A 25,769-nucleotide genomic window follows, 5' to 3' on the forward strand; every position below is an offset into this window, starting at 1 on the left:
AGAGAGAGAGAGAGAGAGAGAGAGAGAGAGAGAGAGAGACACTGTATATAAAAATAACTCCTGAGCTTTCAAAAAGGTTGTCTGTATGGTGGAACTTTATGAACAGCTTTTACTAATAGGCAAAGTGATAATAGCGTGATGTTGATTTTGTAATCATCATCCACCCTAATAATGACATGGCATACTGGAGAAGAGTTGAGTGACTTTTTTTTTTTTTTTAATTTAGGTTTTCAATTTCTTTGACCATGCCATGAATTAAGTTAGTTGTTTTCCTGTTCTGTATGTAAAGTCTCTCTGTTGTGGAAGGTTACTGTTCATTATGTCTTCATCAAGCTAACAATCAATGCAATAAATATTCTTGAACAATGGTTTCTCTACAAAACGCTAACTCCATCGCTAGATGTGCAAATTACCAATGTGTGACAAGGCAGGTGGAACTGCTGGTGCAAGAAGAGGACGATTCAAAAGTGTCCTAAATTTCAATGTGATACTCATAACTTGTTGTAATATACAAGTGTTTGTTACATGGGGAAGGGAATGAGATAGTGATTTCAGACAGTGCGAGAGAGACCAAGCCGACTACCGCAGGGGAATCGACAAAAATCAGAGGTATTGATAAAACGCCATACACTCTCAGCTTCCAACTTGAACAAGCAACTGCAAAAATATTAACGTGTCAATTATAGCCTATAGGTCGGTACCAAGCTAACTCAAAAACGTCCACAGTTGAGACTCCGATGACTGAATAACCTTCTAAATAAAATGTTCTGCACTTCCACTGATACATTAGCGCAAAAACATTATTGCTGTCATAGCAAAGATTTTTTTTTCAAGTCAGGCTTCACAGCATGTAGATCATAAATGATCCAAAATGATTTCTGAAGCCACTGTGCGTGTCTTCCGCAAACTGTCACATCACAGCTTTATGAGATATTATAGGATTTGATGTGACTTCAACCTCTGTGGAAGTCAACTCTTATATTTCTTGCAGCTTTTTCCATTCAAACAAAGCATCCTATTCTTCTCTAAGCCCTTTTTTCCTGTCAACATCTCACACCACAACAAAGCAGTAGTATCGATAGCATGTCAATCCAAATGCACCCGTTTTCTTTTGACCACTTGTCGTGGGAAAAATGGTATTTTCCAGCTTTGGCACCACATCACAACAACACTATGTTTGTGCAACATGTACGCCTTGCAGAACTGCAGAGCTTGTAAAGACATTAAATGATTTGATCTGTCAAAGCCTTTGGCAAAGTTGTGAAAGTCAAGAGACATGATCAGAGTTTCCTACGTAGGTGGCGTGTAAGAGAAACAGAGAGTTAGATGATCGGCCGCTGTGTGCCGAGACGGTGTGTGCTTGGGGTGACATTTTCTCCAAGAGTGCAGCTTCCTGCTCAAACCCACACACTGGCTCGCTTTAAGAGAAAAAAAAGGACAAAAAGTGGCTGGACAAACCAACTAGTTAATGAGACTTAGTCATTTCTAGATTTTCACATCTAGAAAAGATGTAGCTACGTATCTTCACTCACAGAACACACCACAACATCCCTAATACAACTAATATTGTCCAAACATCTTGATTCACCTGGGACTTCACAAACACTGAAAAACCTGTTTAACTTCAAATGTTTGACTTGTCATTATTACCATTATCTACACTTCATTATGTATCATTTCCCTCAGGCACTCCTGTCTGTTTGCGACCCTGAGGGTTCACTTTACTCAGCTCTCTGCGTCTTTATAACGTTTACACACATCTAGCCACAACCCTACCCTGTTGCTCAAAGAGCATCCTAACAGACAACAATGAGGCTGTGCAAGAAAATGACTAAACAGTAAGACAAGTTTGACATCAGCCACCTTCATCTCCTCCTGTATCATTACTGCAACACAGAATAGTGTACTGACGACGACAGTAATACAATTAAGTGGTAGATTTTTAGGGTCTCCTCACGGTTGTTGCTGTTGGTACATGTAATAATGTCCCAACCCTTGAACCAGTCCTAGTCCAATCTTAAGTCTTAATCATGCATTTCTTTAAGGGAAAGATTCTGCATTCAAACCAATACCAATGACTCACACTAAACATGTCAGATGCCTTAAGTAACACTGGGCTAACCTACAAAAAGACACATACACTGCACCAGATACATAATGCAGTATTTTTTCTAAAACCAATGAATTTTTTTTCCCCCCCCAATGAAAATCCATCTCCTAAATATGATTACACCAATGCCAATAGTGCATACTTAAAACATACATACAAACATACATACATACATATATATATACTCCACTAGGGATGGAGGGTTTAAGCAAGCCTTGCGCCGTAGTGTAACAAAATCGTAGTTGGCACGAATATGTTGCCGAGTACAGCTGTCAGTCCGTCTCAGTGCTGTATTATTATGATTTAGTGTTACCTGACGATGATGGAATAAAGGTGCAATTGTGTGCAAGCACTATATAACACATCTGGCTTATGCTATGCTGCAGCATTACTACCAATATGATGGCACATTTACGAAGAAATCCCGCCAGTGTGTCCAGTGACAGCACAAGTAGGGGAGAGTCGGGGAGTAGAGAGCACCACAGTAAATAACGCACTGTATTTGTCTTGCAGAGAAATTTAAAAATAAAATGAACAGATCAGTGTTGTTTTGAAAACAGTGACCAGTGTGTTGCGGTTAGTTTTTTTTCTTCTTCTTCTTCTTCTTCTTATGAACAGTGACACTTTTCCTTTTAATTGAAATCCAGCCATTTTCCTTTCATTGTATTCCAAATACTTCACCACTGCCCCCAGAAAATGAACCGAACTTAACCAAAAACTGTGATATGAACCAAAACGGTACTTTTGGGAATTGTTCCACCCCTCACATTTTAGATCCAAATAGAGAATAGTGCACCATTTCAACTGGTTGTGTAGAATAAGGTCAATTGAACAAGCCTACAAATATCATTTTTACACTCTGACACACTAAAGCACACCCAGACCCAACCAGAGACACACGCCCAGACACAGGTGCATTCAGGGTACCTACGTGCAGTCATCTTTATTTCGAAATTGGTAAATTAACCTCTGGCTCAATGTCATGACACACCCAGTGTAAACCAAACTCATTTGTACATTGTAATATTAAAAGCTAGTAAAAGCAAAACAAAAATTATTTTACCTCAGGTCTGAAGGCATTCATTTTGAGTCACACAGTGCACTCTTTATTCACAGTGCTTCCATTCATAGTTAACTCAGTTCTTCAATATCAAACATTAAGAAAGAGAGAGTGTGGGTGGTGTGTGTGTGTGTGTGTGTGTGGGTGTGTGTGTGTGGTGTGTGTGTGTGTGTGTGTGTGTGTGTGTGTGTGTGTGTGTGTGTGTGTGCATTTGTTCTCGCTCCCTCATGGGAAAATCTACAGGTGTCCTCTAAACCAAAATGTCTACCCCATGATCTCAAACACAGGCAGCAGTAAACCAGAACAATGGTTAAATGATCCATATTCCAATAGCTGCAGCACACCTGCAGACAAAATCAACCTCTTTTTCTCTTTTGAGGGTTCATGCAGATCAAAACTAGAAAAGAGGTCATGCAGAAAGAGAAATATACATACACACACACACACATATATATATATATGAATTTCCCCTGGCTAAGATTATACTAATTTACTCTCATACAAAACATGTCAATTAAAACGTAAATGGCCATCCAAGCATAGAAAAATAGACTTAAATAGTAGAAAAAAATTTACAGTAAATGAGAAAATAAAATACTAGTAGGTTTAGTAGTAGTAATAAAATACTAGTACTTTAAAAGCTGCGAGAGACTGAGTATTTACTGTAATCCTGCTTGACTTAAACAGCATTGACTTGTTTGCTTGCCTCTATAAAATAATAATAATACTTTAGTAATACAGTTCCTAGAAGAATATTTAGCACTGAATTGCAACCAGAGTGTTATTCCGTCGTACTGTTGGTCCCAAAAGTTTATTGTTTTTCAGTTAAAAAGACTGATGATTGAATGCTGCATCTGTCTGAGTTTAGTTCAGTTGGTGGAGGAAAGGCCACCAGAAAGATCTCAGCTTCTCGTCCCAAGAGAGTCAATGTAGCACCAACTACACACAGCCGAATTAAGTGCTAAATGTTATCCTCTTCTCTACCTGGTGAAAGCTTTTCGCTGATTAGCCCGGACGATGTCGTCGGGTGAAGGCGCGTCAAAGCGGAATGGTACAATTGGCGAGAGAGGTACATGATGCTCTCCGGACTCCTCCTGTGATTTACACAGGAAGGCCTGATAACCGCTTCCTGTCCTCTGATCTCGTATTTTTCCCCTCAATATATTTCTTACCCTCTTCTGTTGTGTGTGGCTCTGAATCGACAAAGTAATCGCAAATACTGATGGTTTTGCAAAAACTGAAGCATCCAGCCCCGCGGCAACTGAAGTTGGAAAGGATGGTGAAGGGAGGTCATTGTCAAAGGGACGAGGGCCCGCATCATCTGACTGGGCAATGAGAGCACTCAAATCAATGGCCTGCTTCAGCTTAGGTAGCCTGACGGTTTGGTTGTATGGCTTGTGGTCGAGCTTCCGCTTGGTCCCAACCTCTGTAGTACTTTCTGCTAACACATCAGGACCCTCTGATTTAGCTGGTGAAAGGAGCGAGGTGAGAGAGTACTGTGACCCATTTGAGGTGGTTGAGGTTTTGCTTTTGTGTTCAGATGCCAAATGTGACAAAGAGAGCAGCTCAGAGATGCCAGATGGTTGTTTCAGAGCATTTGCTGGAGATTCAGCCCTGATGGGTTGAGGGGAAGTAAATGAACTGTTTTGATGTTGCAGGGCAAGCTGTGACAGTGAGACAGTACCACCTAGGGATGCAGGAGTATGTTTGGTTGGTTTAGAAAAGGAGAGTGTGTTTGCTGGTTGTTTAGTGCTCTGTGATTGTGACTGAATGTGCATATTTTTGTTTTCATGCTGTGAAGCGAGACCAGACAGCGAGAGTGTTTGTGCTGGTGCAGCCATCCCCTGACACGTCACAGAAGTTATGCTGCTTTGGGGAGTAGGAAAGGAGGAACTCATAGTTGGGCTGCGGTTTGAATGTTCCTGGATTAAATCAGCCAATGACTGGCTTGCCCTGGGATCAGCCATTGTGGCTTTGCCTCCAGTCCCAATTCCCACTGGGTGCTGATTACTTAAGAGGGAAGAACTGAGACTCCCAAACCCAGGAGGAGCAGCCAGAGAAGAACTTGCAGTTGTTATCTTGGGAGTGTTCAGCGACAGACTATGTAGCGAAACTGAGAGGAGCGAGGGAGCTAAGCCGTGAGATGCTGAAGTCATGTTTAAAGATGCCAATGTTCCCAATGAAAGACTATTCTGATTAGACATGATGGACGGAGGTGAATTAGGTCCTATGGTGAAAGCACTTAAGGGAACACCCAAACCTCCCCCTGAGTTAACTACTCCCGTCGCCTTACTCTTCTGCTCATGCTGTGACATGAGCTGTGCCAGACTGACACCACTGCTAACACCTGGACCTTTGTTTTGATGGATACAATTTAGAGTTTCAGAGCTGTTAACAACAGGGTCAACCTTATGTTGCGATAAAAGGTCACCCAAGTTGGGTACAATTGTTTGCACATGAAGGTATTTTTGTTTGCACAAATCAGTCTGGGGTTTATGTGCATTGGATGTAATGTCTGTGTGAGAAGCGGGCAAGCAGGCTCCTTACCTTACAAGAGCCAATTGTAGTTGTCGGAGAGGAGAGACAGGAGGACCACGGAACAGAAGTCAGATGAACCATGCAATAAACAAGAGGGAGAAGAACAGAAAGAAGGCACTCTGTTAAACATTTGCATGACTAAAATGTGTCATCGCACACGTGTAAAAAATGAACAGTGAAATGCTCCTGGTTGTTAAGCTTTCATGTACACATTACTAATGAACATGATTCAAAATTATCTCTTGTTCAAGTAGACACAGTTTTAGATGTCAGTACCACCAAGCTACTGTATGTCTTCTTCAATCATTCATCAGTCCAATCTACAACAGTTCCAGTTCTTATTTTTTAACCAAGATCTGATCCTGTTTTATATTAATGCTTTAATTAAAGTGGCCTAAATCAATTTCTGTTATCTTTCATTCTTTACAGTACAGCCTTCTTTGTATTTACAGTCCTTTTAACTGAAAAGCTCTCAGCTCTTGACTGGACTCTAAAAGCCAAATATATTCATAATTACACTCAAACCTACTACTTTAATATTTGTTTTGTGTAATTCCTAATTATATCACAGTGAGAATTTTATTTATCTGTACTTAACTACTTCTAATTATTGAGTAATACAAATAGAATAGGCCTTATTTGTGCACTGTAGGCAAAGCAAGGCACTGTAACTACCATGTATTTATGAAATCATGTAATTGAGTATTATTCCTTCAAAATGAAAACTAGATCTATCAGTAGCTACATGGCAAGAAAAAAAACACTTATAGTGAACCAACTGTGCAATATCTCCAATAAGTTGGTCATAATTTGTTCTGCTCCAGGCGTACCTTTTTCAGCCACGGACGCTTGTTTGGTTCTTTGTGGAAGCGGCGCTTTCTCCTGGCTAACTCTTGCTACCAAAGCCGTCTCTTCATTGGTACTGGTAACTGGGGCTGTCTTAGCGTCTTCAGACAGGACTGCATCCAAAGCCTTCTGTGGGTCGAATCCACATTTTATGGCTGCCTGGGTCAGGACTGAGTCTGGCACTGCATCTCCCAAAACAGTCCGCATATGGTCCAGACAGGAATACAGCTTGGCTATAAGGTATAACACACACTTTAGACACAGACATTGTACTTGTGACCCTAAAAAAAAACGACAAATTAAACAAAGAAAACTACTTTTACAACAGGGCCTTAATGTTTCTAATAAGCACATTTTCAAACACAAAGATCAAAAGGTATAGGTCAGAAGATCTGCGTTAATTGTCACTTGTATAACATTGTGTGGATTTCATAATATTACCTTGGTCAAGAGGGTCAAGGTTGTGGCTGATGGTAGGGGACATGGGTACGTCATCTTCATATTCTTCCTCTTCTAAAGGCCCCTCTTTTGGTGCTTGCCTCTCTTGACGAGAGTAGATAAACTGATTTGCTGTACAAACCACAAATGTCTTTACTTATTGGACGCTTAAAAACTAGGAGATGCGATGTCTGGTTAATGCTGAATATTTAAATAAATCCTTTATTGAAAATTCAAATAAACTTAATAAATAAAAATCCTGTGAAGCAAGTTCTCATAGTCTAATATTGTCTATTATTGTCTGATTTATCAGCACACACATATACTCTCGTTGATCTATAATGTTGCATTCACTGATACCAACCTGTTGCTGGTGATATACAGCAGTCGTCATCTACAGAATGTCCATAAATGTCATCATCGTCGAAATCTAGAAGAAAATATAATTAAGGTTAAATTATTTTTCTATTTCTCGACTTTACAAAACATACACATGTAATGCAGTTGCAGTAAAGAGAAAGAGTCCTTTGTTAGAGCTGTCACTTTGCCATGCCAGCAACTTTAATGTTACAGAATGCATAGCTAACGTTAACAAACAGTAAATTATGAGTCTGGTAATTTTCTGTAATACATTTACTGTAGGTTTAAGAATTTGGGAGGTTTAATAAGATAACAAAATCGAGGACGTCTATATACCATATCGAACTTTTGTATTAGAAGTTTGTTAACATTTCAAAACACTGGAAAGTTAGCAAGCTGGCTAGCTTTCCAATAACGTTAACTTTAGTAAACATACATCTTAGCTAGATAACATTAGGTTTCATCACATTATAAGTTATAGACACATCACATAAAGTTGTAACGTTACTCTGAAAGCTTAGGTTGATAAGTAGCTAGTTAATAGTATTATAGTGCAATATATCTACTGCCGGGTGCCAAGTGACACGACAACAACGTTATCTTGCCAGCTAACGTTAAACTAGCTAGTGTTAGCTGCTAGAGCGACAATTAACAGTGCATTTTAGCTTAGCGGCTAACGATCTCAGCGGTTTGCGGCCTTGCAGAAATGCATAAACCGTTACCAACTAGCTAGTTAAGGTTATCTACCTTCATCGTAGTTGTAACCTCGAACATTTCTGTGCCGAGACATTTTGCTAAGTGTCTTCTCTCGCCCCCAGCGTAAATGTTTTTCGGTTCACAGACTGTTGACATGTGTCTCACTGCCCGACTGCCATTGCTGTTGCAGTTATGTGAAATTAGCTACAGCAGTAGCTAAGTTAACGTTGTCGGGTCAGATTCAATTCAGTAGACTCGGAAATAGATGAAATAAATCAGATATTTTTTTTATTTTTTTTTTTAAAGGTCTCAAATCTAGCCGTTTTTTGTGTCTTTTGCTGGATGGCAAGCCCGGGGCACGCTAAATAATTTAGGCATTAAAATAAATTCACTGCATTGCATTAACTGACGTAACTTCCTGTTGCAGTTTTTTTTGTAAACTTTATTTAAAAGTAAGTATGTCAAAGGAAACGTACATCAAAAGTATGTACATATCCATATCCATACCAGATGTGCATAAATGAGAAATGTATCAAACACAAAAGTAGTCTTAATTGTCTTCTTATTTTAGGTCTCGTCCTGTGGCAGGTCCTCCAATGCGGCCTAGTTTTCATTACACATGACTGCATGGGATCAGCTCTCCCAAACAAGGTTTACTTGCACCCTGTCTGACAGAACTGATTTCCAATCAAGTCATGTTTGTAGAAAACGATTATCTCCAGTTGGAACTAATACATGTATTGGAATGAGTAGAGGAAAATTGACTTGGACAAAAATATAGGCTAACAATAATGTTATCATAAATCGTCAGGGCCAGGGCCGTGGCTACAGGAAGAGGTGTAAGTTTAATAAGTAGGCCACTGAACAGGTTGTAGATCTAGTGATTAGGGTCACAAGGGTATGAATTGAAGTTAAATGTTAAATGTCTGATTTTTTTTCTTTTCTTTTCTTAGAAAACCCTGTGATCCTGATGATGATTATGGAGATGATACATTTAGTCAATATGTTTGCAAGGGACCAAAATACAGTCAAGCACTATTCTGTTTCATTTTTTTAAATGAGGAAACACATATTAATGATGATGTCTTAAAAATGTAAAAGAAAAAGCACAATAAGGCAGATGAATCATTACAAAGTGGTTAAGAGGTTTTTTTCCTCTCTGCACAACCTTGAGAAAATTATTTCAGGTCAAGAGAAGTGCACTGAAAGAACATGAGGGAGTTTACCTGCACAGAATAAAACATACAACTTTCAACCCCCCCTGTGATCTTGGGGTGTGAATGTCTAAACCATTTTTTTGTCAAAGGTTATGCCCTATGGTTAGAGACCAACCCATCTGATCCCACACTTGCACGTCTCGCACAAACGCACGCACCCAAAGAGTGACATCATTTTTTCCTACTATCTTTGTACCACAAGAAACTTATAGCCTGTCTACCACAAAAGGGAAATAGATGTTTGTACCATCTTGTGTGTTTGTGTTTGTGACCGTGTTTATCTGTGACTTGGTCTTTGCATATAAACAATATATGTACTCTGTGGTCACATGCATTTGTGTGCATGTTTATGCATGTGTGGTTTTTGATACATTATGTTGTCCTGATCTCCTCTACAATAGCCTGTGTGCCAAGAAATGAGTAGAAGATGAAAATGTCAGACAAGAATCTGATACCAGTGATGCAGGTGAAGTTTACACTTGCACATCTGCACGGGTGAAATGAAATATGAGGTTTGGCGTGTCTCCCCAATCTATAAATAGAGCAGAATAAAGAAAGACGTCTGCTTAGGTAATTGTAAAGACCTTTTCAAAATGAATGGCTCATATTGCAACTGGCAGTTTGACAAAGAGCAGCTTGCATTGGCAGTAGCTAGTAAGAACAGGAGGGAGAATCTTTCATATCGGGAGAGGATAGCAGATGAGTTTATTTATTGTGCAGTTTCACCTTAGGTTAAGCGCGTGCGTGCCTCTAAGTGGGTGGAGGTTTCCCCTCTAAAATTCCACTTCCTGCATTTTGAAGTCTTGGTTGCACATCTACATGTCAAAATAAACAACTACACACAAACACACTCTTTGGAACACATGCACACAGGTAAACAGACACAAACATGATCACTTTACAGGGTCACACAGGTGACAGTGAGGGTACTCTTCTTTTGCATCACTAAAAGGTTTCTAGGACACTCTAAAACCAAAGGCAGCAAAGAGCAACTGATATGTAATGGAAATGGAACATATTTCCTAAGTGAAAAGCAAAGCATGAAATATTAACATTAAAATTGTTTTTTGGGTGTTTGCAGCTTTTCTCATGCATTGTCCTTGTTTAACATAACCTTTTGTAGACCTAGTAATCAAAACACAATAAGAACTTTACTCAAATACAAAGTCTTTAGCACATTGTCATTCCAAATAGCCTAAAAATTGTTTTTTTTCATCTTTCTTTTAATTGTTGAAGTCTTTCTGCTTTATTTATAGTCAGATTTAGAGATGAATATGTGTCTGTGCTGCTACAAGACTGGGGTGTGATTTTCACACCTCTACACAGGATCTGAACATTTGTTTCCACTGAATGTCTTTTAAACACTCTTTGGTCAAATCTGTGCTGCAGATGTGGCTACAGAGTTCACAGAAAGACGGATGGATGAATCAGTGGCAGCCGAGAAGGATTTCTAAAAGAGAATTAATGTTGGGCTGATTAGATGGATTAAACAGATGGATTGACAGATTGCAAGAAGAATGAGCGGATCAGTGGCGGATTGGTGCTGTGTGTAAATGATGTAGAATGTATATAATTGAACGACTAATACACTTCATGGTTTGCATACATACATCATATTTCTTCTCTAACTGAATTGTATTAAATTCTAACAGATGTACGACATAGTTGTTAGCAAGTGGATGGCAAGGGTATGGAATCAAGTTAAAGCAAAGGACTGCAAATCTGTCAACAACAGCATGCAAATCTGAAAACATTAATCCTGGTGTAATTGAAGAAGAGCAAGTGCTAGTGGGTGAGGGGGGACGTCCATCCCAAAAGTTGGCAGTGAGGTAATGCTTTACATAATTTAGGCACAAGGCATCATGGGAAGAGTATTTCACAGGAACTCACTCTTGCAGAAAATGCAAAACCTAGACCTTTGGCAGTCTGACAGGTGGCCCCAAACAACTAAAGTCAATGAAAGAACACACGAGGTCCTCAAATTAACAAATTGTGCAATTAAAAGGGAACAATTAATTACTTTAAACTAAATTTGTTCTAAAAACACGACTTGACACGTGTTTGACTATTTCCACACGCATTCATTAGGCAAGTAGGTGTAATAAAATACACTTTAAAAAATGAATGTTCCTGAATGATGATTTCAATGTACCGCAGAACAATAGTGATGTATGAATCCTTTGCTTGTTTATTTAACCACATAACCACACAGGATCACATTCACTATTTGACTTGGGATCAACTCTTCTTCAGTGCAGGCCTTTACATACACATACAATTAACAATACACGTTTGGCCTTCCCAGGTCTGGATCCGAAAGCCTGGTGGGGTGATATCTTAAACCCAGGGGCCATCATTAAAAATCATTCAAATGAGCCAACCTGAACACAATGCTTTGCAAAAGGGGCAGCCATCACAATACCTGCCTTTAACCTGTCCAATCGCGCCCATGCAAATTTCCTCAGCTTGGAATCAATGGGTCTCAGGCTTCCTGCTCAACCTACTGGGGAATTTGCATGCCCTGGCTCCCTTCATTCAATTTGGTTTCAGATAACAAGATGTAGTTTTTAATATTACCCTCGAGGGAAAAGACACATTTGGTGCTTGTGCAGAAAAAAGGTAAAGGCACTTACTTACAAATATGCACACAAATCAGATGAGTGGAGACAGAATATAATTTACATATTTGTTTTTACTTTACATACTTTACTTGTGCATTACTGTAGAAGTATGATTTAGGTTATTTATTTTGCTTCTTTTTTCCAGGCTAATCATTCTTTTGTGCTGTATCTATATCACTGGTCCACATTTCTTTCTGTGGGGCATCTTGTGTTGCAATCTTGCAGAATAGCGGCAATAATTAAAATATGTTTTGAATAGATTAGAAGTACCACCCCCTCAAGGCAAAATGACTTGAACAGTGCTTGTGTACACAGGTGTGTAAAGGATTTGAAGCCTACAGCAATGGCAACTTGGCATTTGTTTATGTAACAAATAGCCTTTGAACCAATAGTCAAATAGATTGCATTAATAACATAGAGTAAAAATAAATAGTCCATGCTGTACTGCATGTCCAGTCCTGTAGGCTATCTTGATATTTATCTGTCCGCAGTAAGTGCTTTCCTTCACTAAGCACTCTATCCACCCTGTTGCTTCAAATAGTAATGAGTGTATGAATGTGTACATGTAGTCCTTTATCAGGCCACTATTATGATGACTGCTCTGGTACAATAGGCTGGTCTGGGGTGATGGTAATTACAAGTGACCAGGGCAATACGGTCGCGTATGGAAGAACTAATACAATGAGAAGACACATTTATACAAATAAAGCATCCCCCCCCCCCACACTCACACACCCTCACCCCTTTAATGAATGGCTGCAGGAAGAATGGAGAACTTAACCAAAACAAGATAATCCTAATACTTGGTGGCCAATTGCATTAGGCCTACAGAGTAATGCAGAAGTTACAGCTGGGAAAGAAGCATTATGATAGGGTCCATCATTGAGAGAGAGCTGCAGAAAAACAGGATCAACTCGTTACTAATGTAAATGTGAATTATTATCATTTTTAATGAGTGCAAGGACATCATCAGCAAGCTGCCGTTTAAAGATTTTCAAAGATAATTTGACGAACAACTTCACATATTATCGTGTGTTTTAAAGGAAGTTCCTATGAGTTATGTGCAACACATCCCTGCGAAAGAAGTTGAAGTTCCCCTACATTACTTTCTTTGTCTAGGCGAACATAAAAAACAATTTCATCGCCGGATGATAAGACCAAGGTCTTTCATTTTTTTATTAGCCTACTGTGAAATATCTGTAGGCATCTAGGCAATTTGAAACACCAGCAGGCATTCTAGGTAGCCGCGAACACAGCATTGCAACTTAACTTTCCTCGCATGCCAAAACCCTATTCCGCGATTGATTAACTACGTCCATGGACGTAATTCCCTTCTCCTTTTTTTTTTATCAGAAAATGTAACTCGCAAATCGTGTTGACAAAAAGCGTTTAGCGCGGACAACAAGGCTAAACCCGCCTTTGACAAGTCTACTATATGTGTTGTGGCCTGGTGCATTCAAGAAAACTTTGTAAATGTTTTAGTGGCACTGTCCAACGCACGATTCACTATCCACTTTCCCACCATTTTTTTTTTTTTATTTGCAGTAAGCCTAGGCCATACAATCCAGCCACATTTTATCATGGCACTTGTAATATGTAATGTAAGAGAGTGTCTATCACGCTACGCATCATAAACCGATTTTGGTATAGATGGTAGACTACAAAGTTTTCCTCAGCGAAAAAAACAACACAAGTTGATACGTTTTCTGGAAATATAAGTGTTGTTATAATTGCTGTCGCTTTCTTGGATATTACCTAAAATTCGGACTTTTTCGTGTCTTTTTAATGGTAGTTTCAAAACGTCGGACGGTATTTGAAGTATCCTGTGTTGGACATGCGCAGTTTGCCACATGCTCTCAGGAGCGCCAAATTTACCGGGATGCTATAGGAGAGGGGAGGAGCAGTAGTGGAGGCTGCCGTAGTTTAAATTAATGTCAACCTGCCTCTTCCCCGGGAGAACAAACCCAGCGCAGATAGTGAAAGTACGTGCTCAGCGCAACCTGCGAGCCGCTCTACAGATATTAACATGGCTCGGCGGCCGAGAAACAGGTAAGCTCAAACAGACCATTTACTCTTGAATTTGTATCATCTTTAACTTTCTTTTCTCGTCTTATAGCGTACGCAGTTAACGTTAACTGTTACTGTTTTTCTTTTCACGTTAGCCATCATTTACGTTGTTGAATACGGCATGAGTTGAGGGAAGAACGTTAAAGGTACAGCTTATTGACAGAGTTACTGATCTTTTTTATTACATTTTTAGTTGTCTAAGCTCTTTCTGTGTTTGTAACGTTAAGCCATTTTTTTTGTTTGTTTTCTTGGCCGTTAAAGCGTGAGCCGTGGTGTGGATGTCTCGCTCGCGCGCCCATGACAGGTGGTGGTCATCTGGCATGTGCGCTTCTAGAGCTTCTGTCAGTGGTGAGAGAGAGAAAGGGGTCTCTCTCTCTCTCGCTCTCTCTCTCTCTCTCTCTCTGTGTCGCTCTCTTACTCAAAAACACACGCGCGGATTAATAACATTAGGCGGGTGGTCAGGCTCGTGCCACGCTGTGCGCAGGACTGCGTGGATAGGAGTTTAGAATAAATACTAAATTAAACACAATGCAGCATAGAGTCCATGTGACTTGTCAAAACGCACTCACAGACTTGAATGTATTGCAACACGCATTTCCATGTCCTAAATTTAGTTAATGAAGGTTTTGAAAATAGGCGCTTTGTTGACCATTACCCTATTCAGCCCTACAGACTTGTTTTCTTTTTCACGTTTTTAACTTCCAGATAAGATCTTAGCCTATAGCCTGCAGCAATATAGCTGTCATATAGGTCATTTTAAACCCGCCTTAATGAAACTTTCATACACCCTGAATGTTGCCGCAGCATCTCTGAAAGCTCACTGTTATTTTGGAAACTGCGCTTTCAGCGTCTCCTACGTGTACTTGTCTCGAAAAGTGGCTGCATGTTGTGTATTTCCTATGTTTTGGTACAAGAATCGCCATCAATTTAAACTTCGGTCACTCTCACCAGCTTACCGTGTTGTGTACTTTCTTGATGAGCATCGATCGGCATCAACTTTCCCTGAAAAGCATCCGGCTACTTGCATTGAGCTTGCGTGTTAAGTTTGACCAATTAGAGTTTAGGTGCGTGAATTTAACTTTTGTTTGCGTGTTGTTTGTGCACACGAAGTAGCCTGCTCAGCGATTTTTATTTGGCATGATATTTTCTTTAATTTTTTTTTCTGGAATATGTCATACAATTGACACATCAGCATTTAATGTACTTAAAAGAAAATGACTGCTGTACATTTTTCTGTATGGTCATTGCTGTTATTTAGATAAAATAAGGAAGCTAATCCACTCTAAATATCCTCTATTACACACACACACACACACACACACACACACACCTCAGTGGGGTTCCTGTTCACCTGTTGCTCTCTCTGTATGACATTAAAGTATCTTACTTAGCTTCCACGTTGTCCATGCTCTACACTCTGATTGGTTAACAAACTATCTGTGTGTGTGTGTGTGTGTGTGTGTGTGTGTGTGCATGATTATGTTGTACAATGCAAACCATTGCAGGTCTGAACACGCCAGGGTCACAAAATTATGATCGCATGTGCCAATCCCAGTATCTGTGGAAACCAAAAACATTGGAACCTGTTCATCCATCCCCCCCCCTCCCTCCCACTTGCTGTTCTTCTCTCTCTCTCTCTCTCTCTCTCTCTCTCTCTCTCTCTCTCTCTCTCTCTCTCTCTCCTCTTGTGGGTGTCTTGGCTAAAAGCCTGCACCCAAACCTTCAAGAATGACTGGTTTTGTCTGTGTTGACACCTGATGAATTAAAGAGTGGGCTGAGTTCTTTATGCACTCTTTAAAGAGATCATTAGGGAGTAGTTTGGAAATAGACAGGTTCTTATGGTGCTCTCATTTTCTTTTCTATTATCTTACACTATTTTCACACAGCCTCCACCTCTTCTTCTGAATTTCTCTTTGAGTTTCTCTCTTTCTTTGTCTGCAGTGTTTACAGTAGCGAGGAGGATGAGGAGGAGACTGAGATGTATGAACATGATTATGATGGATCACTGGCCAAGGCAGGGAAACGCCACCTAGGCAAAACACGCTGGACACGAGAAGAGGTACACACATAAAGACCAGTCGAAATAATTCAAATCCTGCTGTTACATATACAGAATGTTTAACACAGCTCACATATTGGATAGAAATGACCTAAGGAGAGATCAGTCCCTAGGACCTTTCTTTTTATTGTTGTCTGGTCTAACCACATTGACTGACTATTGTGTTAAATAGCTGGGAGTGATGTTCATTGCAGTGAGGCTGACAAACTGCAATATGTTTTCTATATTTTTCAGGATGAGAAGTTGAAGAAACTTGTTGAGCTTCATGGATCAGAAGACTGGAAACTTATTGCAAGCTTACTAACTGTAAGTAGGAGGCCTGTGCTTACACATGCATGTACACATGCACACACATACACAAAAACCTCCCATAGTATAAGAATGATTACTAATCCCTGCTCTCTAACCTACCAGAATCGTACAGATGTGCAGTGTCAGCACAGGTGGCAGAAGGTTCTTAACCCAGAGCTCATCAAAGGGCCGTGGACCAAAGAGGAGGACCAGAGGGTAAGAAAACAGCCTTTTAGAAAACTTTAATGCACTCAGAACTTAAAAGGTCTCACACAAAATACTGAAAATCAATGACAAAACCACATTTGTATTTGCACATACAGTAGTAATGCAGAAACCCTTTAGATGTTGGGGTAACGTAGTTGGATACCAGTCACGGGAAACAGGCAATCAAGTGTCTTCCAGGTTAAAAAAAACTATTCTGTAGCAACTCCTTGGCTGCTGTTGCACATTTGTAGTTTGCCAAAAAGTTGATGTTACTCAACAAGTAACATGCTTAGTCTCTTAAATCCTGTGCAGTATTTATTGGGCTAGTCCAAAGGAGTTATATTTCCACTCAGATGCCACTTTAATGATTAGCAGAGTGGCTAACGTTCCACTGGAAACTCCCTCAGTGCTCACCAGCAGGTGTTCTCAATCACCTCTACATGTTCAGAGATAAAGAAAGGGGAAAGGAGGGAGGGGACGGGAAGCATTCACTGGCACAATGTATACGTTTCTGAGATTTGTCTGGTTGACTAACAACTTTTTTTTATTGTCACTTTCTCTCCTATCTGTTCTACACCTTATATACCTGTGAACTTTTTATCTTGTGATTTTTCTTACTCTCTACCCCTTTACTTCTCCCTCTCCTCTCTGTTATTGCTCCTTCCTTCCTCTTTCCTCATGCCCCTCCACAACCATTTACTTCCCTTCCTTTTCAATGCTCTTCCTCCTACACACACACACACACACACACACACACACACACACACACACACACACACACACACACGTGCCACAGGTGATTGAGCTTGTCCAGAAGTATGGAGCCAAGCGTTGGTCTGTGATTGCCAAGCACCTGAAGGGGCGCATCGGCAAGCAGTGCCGTGAGCGCTGGCACAACCACCTGAACCCTGAGGTGAAGAAGACATCGTGGACTGAGGAGGAGGACCGAATCATCTACCAGGCACACGAGAAGCTGGGCAACCGCTGGGCCGAAATCGCTAAGCTGCTCCCCGGCAGGTAAGGCAGAGAATGAAGAGAGAAAGGTGAAAAAGAGAAGCTAGATGAATCACTAAACCGTTGTTGGTTGACTGAGCAATGTTATGGAGGGGAGGACATTGAAGGAGGAATGAAGAGAGAAGAAACAATTTAGAAAAGGGATGAAGTGAGCATATAGAACATTAAAGAAGATGGAGGTGTGAATACGGAAACATTTCCATTGTTTTGAAAAGATAGAATACAGAATGATTGGGAGAAATAAGGTTATGAAAACACCCTGTCCTGACATTTATCATTTAGAGAAAGGGCTAGAAGCTAATGAATAAGACTAGGTAAAAAAAGATACTTTAGTTTTGCCATTGCCATTGCTCTGTCCTGATATCCTTATCAGTTTTGTGTGTGTGTTAGTGTGTGTGTGATCTGTGGCAGCCTCTGTGTGTGCTTGTACCACTAGTGGTCCAGGATGTCTTCGCATTGTGCATGTTTGTGGGCATGTGGATGTGTTTTGTAATGAATAACCTGTAAGTGAATATGTGTTATTTATGACACCCAGGACTGACAACGCTATAAAGAACCACTGGAACTCCACCATGAGGCGAAAGGTGGAACAGGAGGGCTATCTTCAGATCGCAGCAAAGAACTCCTCGCTCTCCATTAGCCATGGCTATGTGAAGACCAACGCTCACATCATGGGTTTCCCTCACCACTCGCATAATCACTCGCAGCTGCCTCCCTACACCTACATCTCCGACACACACAGAGTGAGTGGGCTTTAAACTAAAACTCGGGATGCTAGCAGGAAAACTAAATTATGCTGATTGTGTAGGTGCAGGCGATTGATTAATTTGATTTGGATGTGTGTTTCTGATTGGCTTAACAGATACCGTTACCCATGGCCTTGCATTTGAACCTGCTAAACATTCCCCAGCATGGAACCGCTGCTATACAGGTAAAAACAGCAAGTAAACGCAGCATAATTGTTCACTAGTGAGACTAGATAGTGAGGCCACAGGAGGGATTGTAAGTGAAGATGAATTCTTGCTCAAACTCTGCTTCCTGCTTCCTTTTTCTCAGAGACACTATAGTGAGGAGGACCCAGAGAAGGAGCAGAGGGTGAAAGAGATCGAACTGCTGCTCATGTCAACAGAAGATGAGCTGAGGGGCCAGCCATCACGACCAGTAAGTCGCATGTGTGTCTGCGTAAGTGTGGGCACGGGTGAGCTTCGAAATATGTGTGACAACCTTGGCATTTGACCCTGGCTTTAAGGACAGTGGTTAGATCTGTGTGTGTGTTCTTGTGAGGAGGAAACATCTGGGGGGTTGGTTTCTGCAAAAATTATGAAATAGGACCTTATTGCCATTTTAGCGCGTGTGCATGACCCCTTGTGCAACCCTCTACTCAACACTTCTTTACATTGAAGTTCCCTTTCTCCTTTTTTTCTCATCTGCTCAAATTTGACACCTCTTCCCTTATTGTCAGGCTCTACACTCATCCTGCTGTGCTCATATTTTTTCTGATGATTATTCTTTGACAGGTATTTCAAGCCCTCACTCTTTATACCCTTTTCTCCCCTAGATGAATTTGTCCTATCCAAGCTGGGCCAGCCAGAGCTCTTTGACCAACAGCTCAGATGGTGTAATGCTATTACCTCATCACCAGGCCCCTGCCCTGCCTCTCGACCAGAGCTGCCTACCTGAAGAGAGCGCCTCTGCAACACGCGCCCACAGCAATAACGGCCGCAACCACAACAACAACAACAACAACAACAACAACAACAACAACAACAATAACAGCAATCACAGCAGTCCGACGTTCTCAGATACTATTCCAGAGTTCATGGATTGTGTCATTGATTCAGTGAGTATCTGCATTTACTTTATCCTTGGGCTACATGGTGTGATGACATTATGTTCATTTTTGTGGGTCATGACCAACTGTGTCAAGATGAAAATCGGATAGCTTAGCAAGTAGCAACATAGATTTTACAGAGTAATGGGCTTTATCCCATATTTTCCCGCCCTTTTCCTAGAGCCTCTCCTCAGTGGATGAGGCCACTACCAGCAGGCTCTTGGATAGGAGCGTTCTCAGAACAGACAGGCTCTTGCCCAATCAGGGCTCAAGAACTGCTCTCGGAGCATGGGCTGGTTTCATCTGCTCAACCCCCAAGCCTTCACCAGTCAGAAACCTTCCCTTTTCACCCTCACAGGTAGTTAAAGTAGCTGCGTTTGATTAGAATCCATCCAATCACCAACCTGCCACCTTGATGATATCAACAACCAATCATTCACAAATTGTTTTCTTTTAGTTTCATTTCAATAATTTTATCTATGTCTTGTCTTCTGAAGCACCGTCCCTCTTTTCCCTTTTTCTCTCCATTTCTGTAGTTCAGACCAGGTGTCCTTCCATGATCTGCCAGATTGTTTCTGCTTCAAAATAAACCTATAACGCTACTTTAATTAACTGGGTTCCCTTCTGTTTTTTCATAGTTTCTCAACCAGTCAATGAGCCCAGAACACTCCGACAATGACAGTTTACCAATGAGCTCGCCTGTGGACTCCAAGCCTCCGATCAACCACACTATCAGACCCCAGAAAGAGAATGAAATGTAAGCAGCATTGTCTCCGATACATTTTCTTACACAAATATGCAGAATTGTGGCAAATTACGCTTTAAAAAACTGTTCTCTCTCTTTCTCTCTCTCAGGTTCAGAACGCCAAACATTCGTCGTTCGCTCCTGGAGTCATCTCCTTGTACACCCACACCTTTCAGGTCAGCCCTGGCCATGCAGGAGGCCAAGTATGGACCCCTCAAACTACTGGTGAGGAAAAGACTTTGAAAAATATCTCAAGTCTTGAATTTGTCATATTACCTTCTGTTGTGCTTGCTAAAGTGTCCTTGTGACTCACTGGGGTATGTGTGTCTTTTCCAGAACTCCCCTTTGGAGCAGCAGATGGTACAATCCATCAAGCAGGAGCCAATGGAGTGTGCCATTGAGCAGCCTCCTCTCAAGAAAATAAAACAAGAGGTACTTAACACTCAACAGAAACATGCACACATATGTAAAAAAACAACCAGATAAATGCGAGACTGACAAAAGAAGTACTGTAATTGTTTTCATGTGGAAGTTCATTATTATTAATTATATACTAATTATCAGTAGCATTGTTTGAGACTACTGTATGTATCCATGGTGATATTTACTGTGATGTATTTTGGGTCCTAGGTGGAGTCCCCATGTGAGGGGAGCCCATGTATGCAGTGGGAAGGACAAGACCTTCACACACAGCTCTTCTCCCCAAACGGCCCCGCACAGGAAGTACCTGTAAGCTCATATTAACCTAACAGTTCATGTTCTCTAATGTGAAGCTGTCCTTGATTACTCACAGACAGACATCCTTAAATCTTAATCTTGACTTCTGTTGCTAAAATATGTTTTTATGTTTTTACATTTTCATTAAGGACCTACTCACTAGCTCATTATTGAGTGAAGACGGGCACAAAACCTACCACCTCCCTCACAGAGGCATGGCCAGCCCACTACAGGTGTGTACACGTTTCTATGTAATTATCCACCAAGGCCATACCCTATCTCGCAATGTTAACAAAAGTGAAAAAGAATTTGCTCTAAAATTGAATGGGTTCTTCCTCGGCCCATGGTACACCTTTCCACCAAGTTTCATGGAAATCGGGCCAGTAGTTTTTTTTTTTTCCGTTAACCTGCAGAACAAAAAAAAAATGATACAAAAAACTCATGGCCCTCTCGTTCTCTCTGCAGCAGCTCAGTTCCTGGGAACATGTGACCTGTGGGAAAACAGAGGAGCACGTTTTGGCCTCCGAGCAGAGCCACAAGTACATCAACACTTACCCTACGAGGACACTGGTCATGTAGACTAGAGACACATGTTGGACTGTAAGATCAACAATCCCTGCGCTGGACGCAGCGCCGCGGATGACATATTTGTTGTGGTACAACAGTTGGGAGAGGCGCTATGCCATTGGTGGTTTTACACTCACACTTGTTGGATTTCAACCAACCAAAGACTAAACATTTATTTTGTTTTTGAAATCTTTTATATAGAATTTGCTCTGGGTTCTATTGTACGTCCTATTACTTTTGGTCTTGTCACTGTGTTATTATCGATGTTGTATTATAAATGGGAAACGGTGGCTACATAATTTGCATTGGGCTGTATTATTAATTCCGAATTTTGATATTAATATAAAGAACAAGTTGATTAATTTATTTCTTTTGTTTTGATAATAATGATAATGTTGTTGTTGGTTGTTTTTTTTTTAATTGGCCAATGGAGCAGTGTTGTAAGTAAAGTATTTAAGCCCTGTTAGCATTATCATAAATCCAAAGGCATATTAATGAATTCAAAACTGACCTCTTTATTCCAGTCATGAAACGTTTCCGTTTCTTTTATTATTATTTTTTGTGTCTACTGAGAATTTTAAGTGCTTGGTCTGTGCACCTCATGTAAACACCTAACTACTGAACAAGAACAGCTGCATCTGTTCTTCCATCATTATTCTAAGAATGATCATGTTTTACACAACAAAAGGGGCCAGCCTTATTAGTATTACCTGACGTTGGCACCTTTAGTTCATATAAATTCAGTTTTCATTTCAACTTTCAATTTATGTCTGGCCTTCACAAAATCCTGTATGAGGAAACATTCAATGAACAAACATATGTGTTAAAAGTCTAAGTATATATATTGAAACATTTAAAAACAATCTTGAATGAGCTTATATGTCTGAAACCATGAGCTTCACCCAGTAAGAGTAAGACCAAGCTGCACTTCTTATATCTTATATTATCCATAAAAAGTGGGAGTACTAAACACTGATGTTTTATATTTTGCTACAAACAAATCCCTTGAATTGAAACTTTTTATATGTGTTTTCTTTGTTTTTTAACATTTCTTTGAATCGTTTTGTATTTTTGTATTATGCTTATTCAATCAGCATTGTGTTTTCTTACTAAGACTGCAGTAGCCCATGTCAAACACTTAGCAGACAATCTTTTTACACGCCTTGTTTTTATACTAGCTTTTGAGCAAAAATGATTTCATGAAAGCATTTATACAGTCCAAGTTTGGAATGTTTTTTATACTTTTCTATACTGCCTAGTAAATAAAGTGTGTTGTTTTTATTACATACTTGTGTTTAGTGTAATTTTGGAAGTATTTCATTTTAAATGAAATAAAAGTATCTTCAGTTGAAGATGTAATAGTTAAGCAGTTTAAAAGCTGTTCCGCACAGACAATGAACACAATTGACATACAGTACATTTAAGTTGGAAACATGCTTATAGTCCTTCCTTTAGTACAAATAGCCTGTAGTGGTTTAAAGTGTAAATACCACTGTGAAGGCAGACTCTCTAGAGTCATTTTTAATGTAAATGAACTATTTGCTCTGTCTCTAATATGCCAACTATTACGAGGACTAGTGTTTAAATACTCCATTCTCATCTCCCACACACACACACAGTCACACACACTCAATCCTACAGCCACAAAGGTCTGTTGTAGGGCTGGGCAATATGGAGAAAATCATATATCACGATATTTTTGACCAGATACCTTGATATCAATACCGCAACGATATTGTAGCGTTGACTATTGGTGTTTTCACAAAATCTTTACACAATGAGATTTATGGTAAATATCAGTATTGTGGATATAATGACTGTGGGAAAAGGCAAATAATAGAACAGTTACAACAGTCTGGTAAGTGTGGTACAACTTTGCTGTAATGCACTTACAACACTTATACCATATTACGATATTACGATATCCAACATCTAAGACGATATCTAGTCTCATATCCCGACATCGATATAATATCAATGTATCGCCCAGCTCTAGTTTGTTGTCAAGGTTGCAAAGGTAATGAGCAGATGTGATGAAAAAAAAACGGCCGTCAACTCTCTCTCAAGTCCTCAAGTCCTCATTGTTCTCCAATAACACACACTTTCATGTATGAGCTCCTTATTTAGTCTCTTGAGAAGACATGTTTTCCTGTGAGGCCCTGAAAGCCAAGGGGCCCAGACTAAGACCAGGAGCTATATTTACACCTCATCCTCTCCCTTCCTCCATCCAGCCACCTGCACCCCCACCTCACCCCACCGCACTGGCCTCAAATATAGATTCCCATCTCAAACACTAGTCTCGGAGGGATGCATAAACAGAAATGACATTTATCACGACAGGAACTGTGATATTTAAGGCAGGCCTAAACAGAAATACTTCTCCGGGAGGTGCATTCATGCTTACTGCAGCATTTAAGTAACACACAGATATACGACACATATACTGTATATTCATATAAAACATAAGAACATTTGGTTGTAACTATTGTAATAGTAATTGTGTAAACAGACAGCAACAAGATTATAGTGAGGGGTTGATGAGCGTTAAAAAAATTCCCTGTCAGTAAAATTGTGTGTGGTTAAGCGTGTGTGTGTGTGTGTGTGTGGGGGGGGGGGGGTCTTGTGGAAAGAGGCCACAGCAAGAAGCAGACTTTCACATTGGGAATTTCACCATCTTCTACTACACCCAAAAGAAAAAAAAAGAAGAGAAAAAGCCCCAAACCCCACGAGATTTACAGACACCTGCTTCCACTGAGTGAGGAGGCAGCTGCCTCTGTGTGTGTGTGTGTGTGTGTGTGTGTGTGTGTGTGTGTGTGTGTGTGTGTGTGTGTGTGTGTGTGTGTGTGTGTGTGTGTGGATTGTGGGTTATTGACAAAAACAATATAGACCCAGATGGAAACATAATATGCTGTAGTGTGAAAAGGATGATTGATGGTGGGCAGAAATGAATAGTAACGAAGTAGAACTGCTTCACTACCAAAAGGCTGTATCTGCACTCTACTAGAGTATTATTTTTTTCTCCTACTTCTACTTTTATTTCAGTACATATTTTCTTTTACTCCAATACATTTTTTTTAATGATTTACTCGTTACTCCTCACTAATATAAAAATGTTCCGACTTTTCTCCAAAAAGGGAGTTTTTCCTCGCCACTGTTGCTTGCTCTGGAGGAAACTACTAGAACTGTTGGGTCCTTGTAAATTCTGGAGTGTGGTCTAGACCTATTCTATCTGTAAAGTGTCTTGAGATAACTCTTGAACTCTATGAATTGATACTATAAATAAAATTGAGGGTTTGAATTGAATTCAAACCCACATTATCATTGCCAGAGCAGAAGATGACTCTGTCACCAGGTTTGATGAAGCTCATCAGCGAATCAAGCGACCAAGCGGTCTTATAAAAACACCGTGTGTGCTCCCGTTCTGTCTGTTGCTCGGCTGCCTGCCTGCATTTAGAACACTTGATTTTTTTTTTAGTTTGTTTCGAGATGGAAGAACGAGTGACACCAACCTTCAACACCTTCAACTTCGAGTGATCGTGGCGATGAGGGTGACGAAGGAGACCACCCCTAGCCCTACTCAGAGTCCATGTCTTCGTTTGTTGGAGTGAAAGCCCATTCCTATAGAATGAAGTGCCTACTCTGCCTCCTGAAAGATTGCAAAATAAAGGCCTTCAAAAATTCACCGTCAAATTTGAAGTGACATATCAAGGTAAGTTACAAATATAATACAAAAATGGCGCACCAGCTTGAGCTAGCAGTTAGCGCTAGCTAACTAGCTACCCGCGGTTCATGACATGCTGCGGCGTTCGCTTACGTTAACGTTAACTAGCTGGCTATCATGAAGGCTGTGTCACGCTGAATGGTGTTTTTGACCCATCACTAACGTCAACTTTCTCTTATTTTATGACATAATAGCTTACTGTTGCCAAATATAAATCGTAGACCAAGTCTCTTTTCATGCGGCTTAATCCCATGCCGTTGTTATAGTGTAGTGTTTTATGGGGTAATGCCGTTGATTGACACCGACATAACTAATGATAGATGAGTAAACTGATTGTTGTAAAGGTACTGTGGGTACACACAGAGCAGTAGGCCCATTCATTTTAGTAGTTTGTGTTGACAAAGAGTGAAGCTCAGTGTTTTTACCCTTGTGTTGTCTTCCCGTCAAAATTAAAAATCGACACTTTTGTTGACGCTTTTTATCGATGTTTTTAACTTTTTCTTATAATTTTGTCCCTTTTTTCAACACTTTTGACACTTTTTTTTTTCAACGTTTGTCACTTTTTTTGACGTTTTCAACACACATAACACTAACTTATTAACTTTAGTTTAACAGTCGTTTTTGGAATTTATGGTCAATAAACCTCATTTATAGGAAATCATAC

The 25,769-nt window shown here is 40.2% G+C and overlaps 2 protein-coding genes across 8 annotated transcripts in view; one reads left to right on the forward strand and one right to left on the reverse strand.

Moving 5' to 3' along the window:
- hbs1l (HBS1-like translational GTPase) overlaps window positions 1-8,442 on the reverse strand; it is a 23,345-nt gene extending 14,903 nt beyond the window's left edge. The window contains exons 1-6 of one of the 3 annotated variants that reach the window (XR_004336171.1): window positions 8,100-8,442; window positions 7,357-7,422; window positions 6,996-7,124; window positions 6,539-6,787; window positions 3,945-5,712; window positions 3,028-3,897 (exon numbers count right to left, since the gene is read on the reverse strand). Coding sequence is in view for 2 of the 3 variants with exons in the window: in XM_032542900.1 (XP_032398791.1) it covers window positions 4,151-5,712; window positions 6,539-6,787; window positions 6,996-7,124; window positions 7,357-7,422; window positions 8,100-8,142 (2,049 nt within the window). In the remaining variant the exon portion in view is untranslated. Of the gene's footprint in view, window positions 1-3,027; window positions 5,713-6,538; window positions 6,788-6,995; window positions 7,125-7,356; window positions 7,423-8,099 lie in introns of those variants that run through there. The other 2 variants (XM_032542900.1, XM_032542899.1) reach the window with 2 other exon arrangements.
- A 5,313-nt stretch (window positions 8,443-13,755) lies between these two features.
- Window positions 13,756-22,670, forward strand: myb (v-myb avian myeloblastosis viral oncogene homolog). Of its 5 annotated transcripts, XM_032543470.1 has the most exons (17): window positions 13,756-13,935; window positions 15,895-16,012; window positions 16,247-16,318; window positions 16,427-16,519; window positions 17,307-17,527; window positions 18,060-18,267; window positions 18,387-18,455; window positions 18,581-18,685; window positions 19,083-19,243; window positions 19,277-19,364; window positions 19,537-19,713; window positions 19,994-20,112; window positions 20,211-20,325; window positions 20,437-20,532; window positions 20,731-20,829; window positions 20,967-21,050; window positions 21,283-22,670. In XM_032543470.1, exons 1-17 carry the CDS (start codon window positions 13,913-13,915, stop codon window positions 21,394-21,396), a joined length of 1,962 nt encoding a protein of 653 aa, XP_032399361.1. In that variant the 5' UTR covers window positions 13,756-13,912; the 3' UTR covers window positions 21,397-22,670. The 5 variants fall into 5 exon arrangements, with proteins under 5 accessions (XP_032399361.1, XP_032399359.1, XP_032399360.1 ...); XM_032543468.1 differs by having other exon boundaries at window positions 19,083-19,364; XM_032543469.1 differs by having other exon boundaries at window positions 19,083-19,364; window positions 21,286-22,670.
- Window positions 22,671-25,769: the final 3,099 nt, after the last annotated feature.

This window comes from Etheostoma spectabile, chromosome 18 (assembly GCF_008692095.1).
Source record: "Etheostoma spectabile isolate EspeVRDwgs_2016 chromosome 18, UIUC_Espe_1.0, whole genome shotgun sequence".
Lineage (NCBI taxonomy): Eukaryota > Metazoa > Chordata > Actinopteri > Perciformes > Percidae > Etheostoma > Etheostoma spectabile.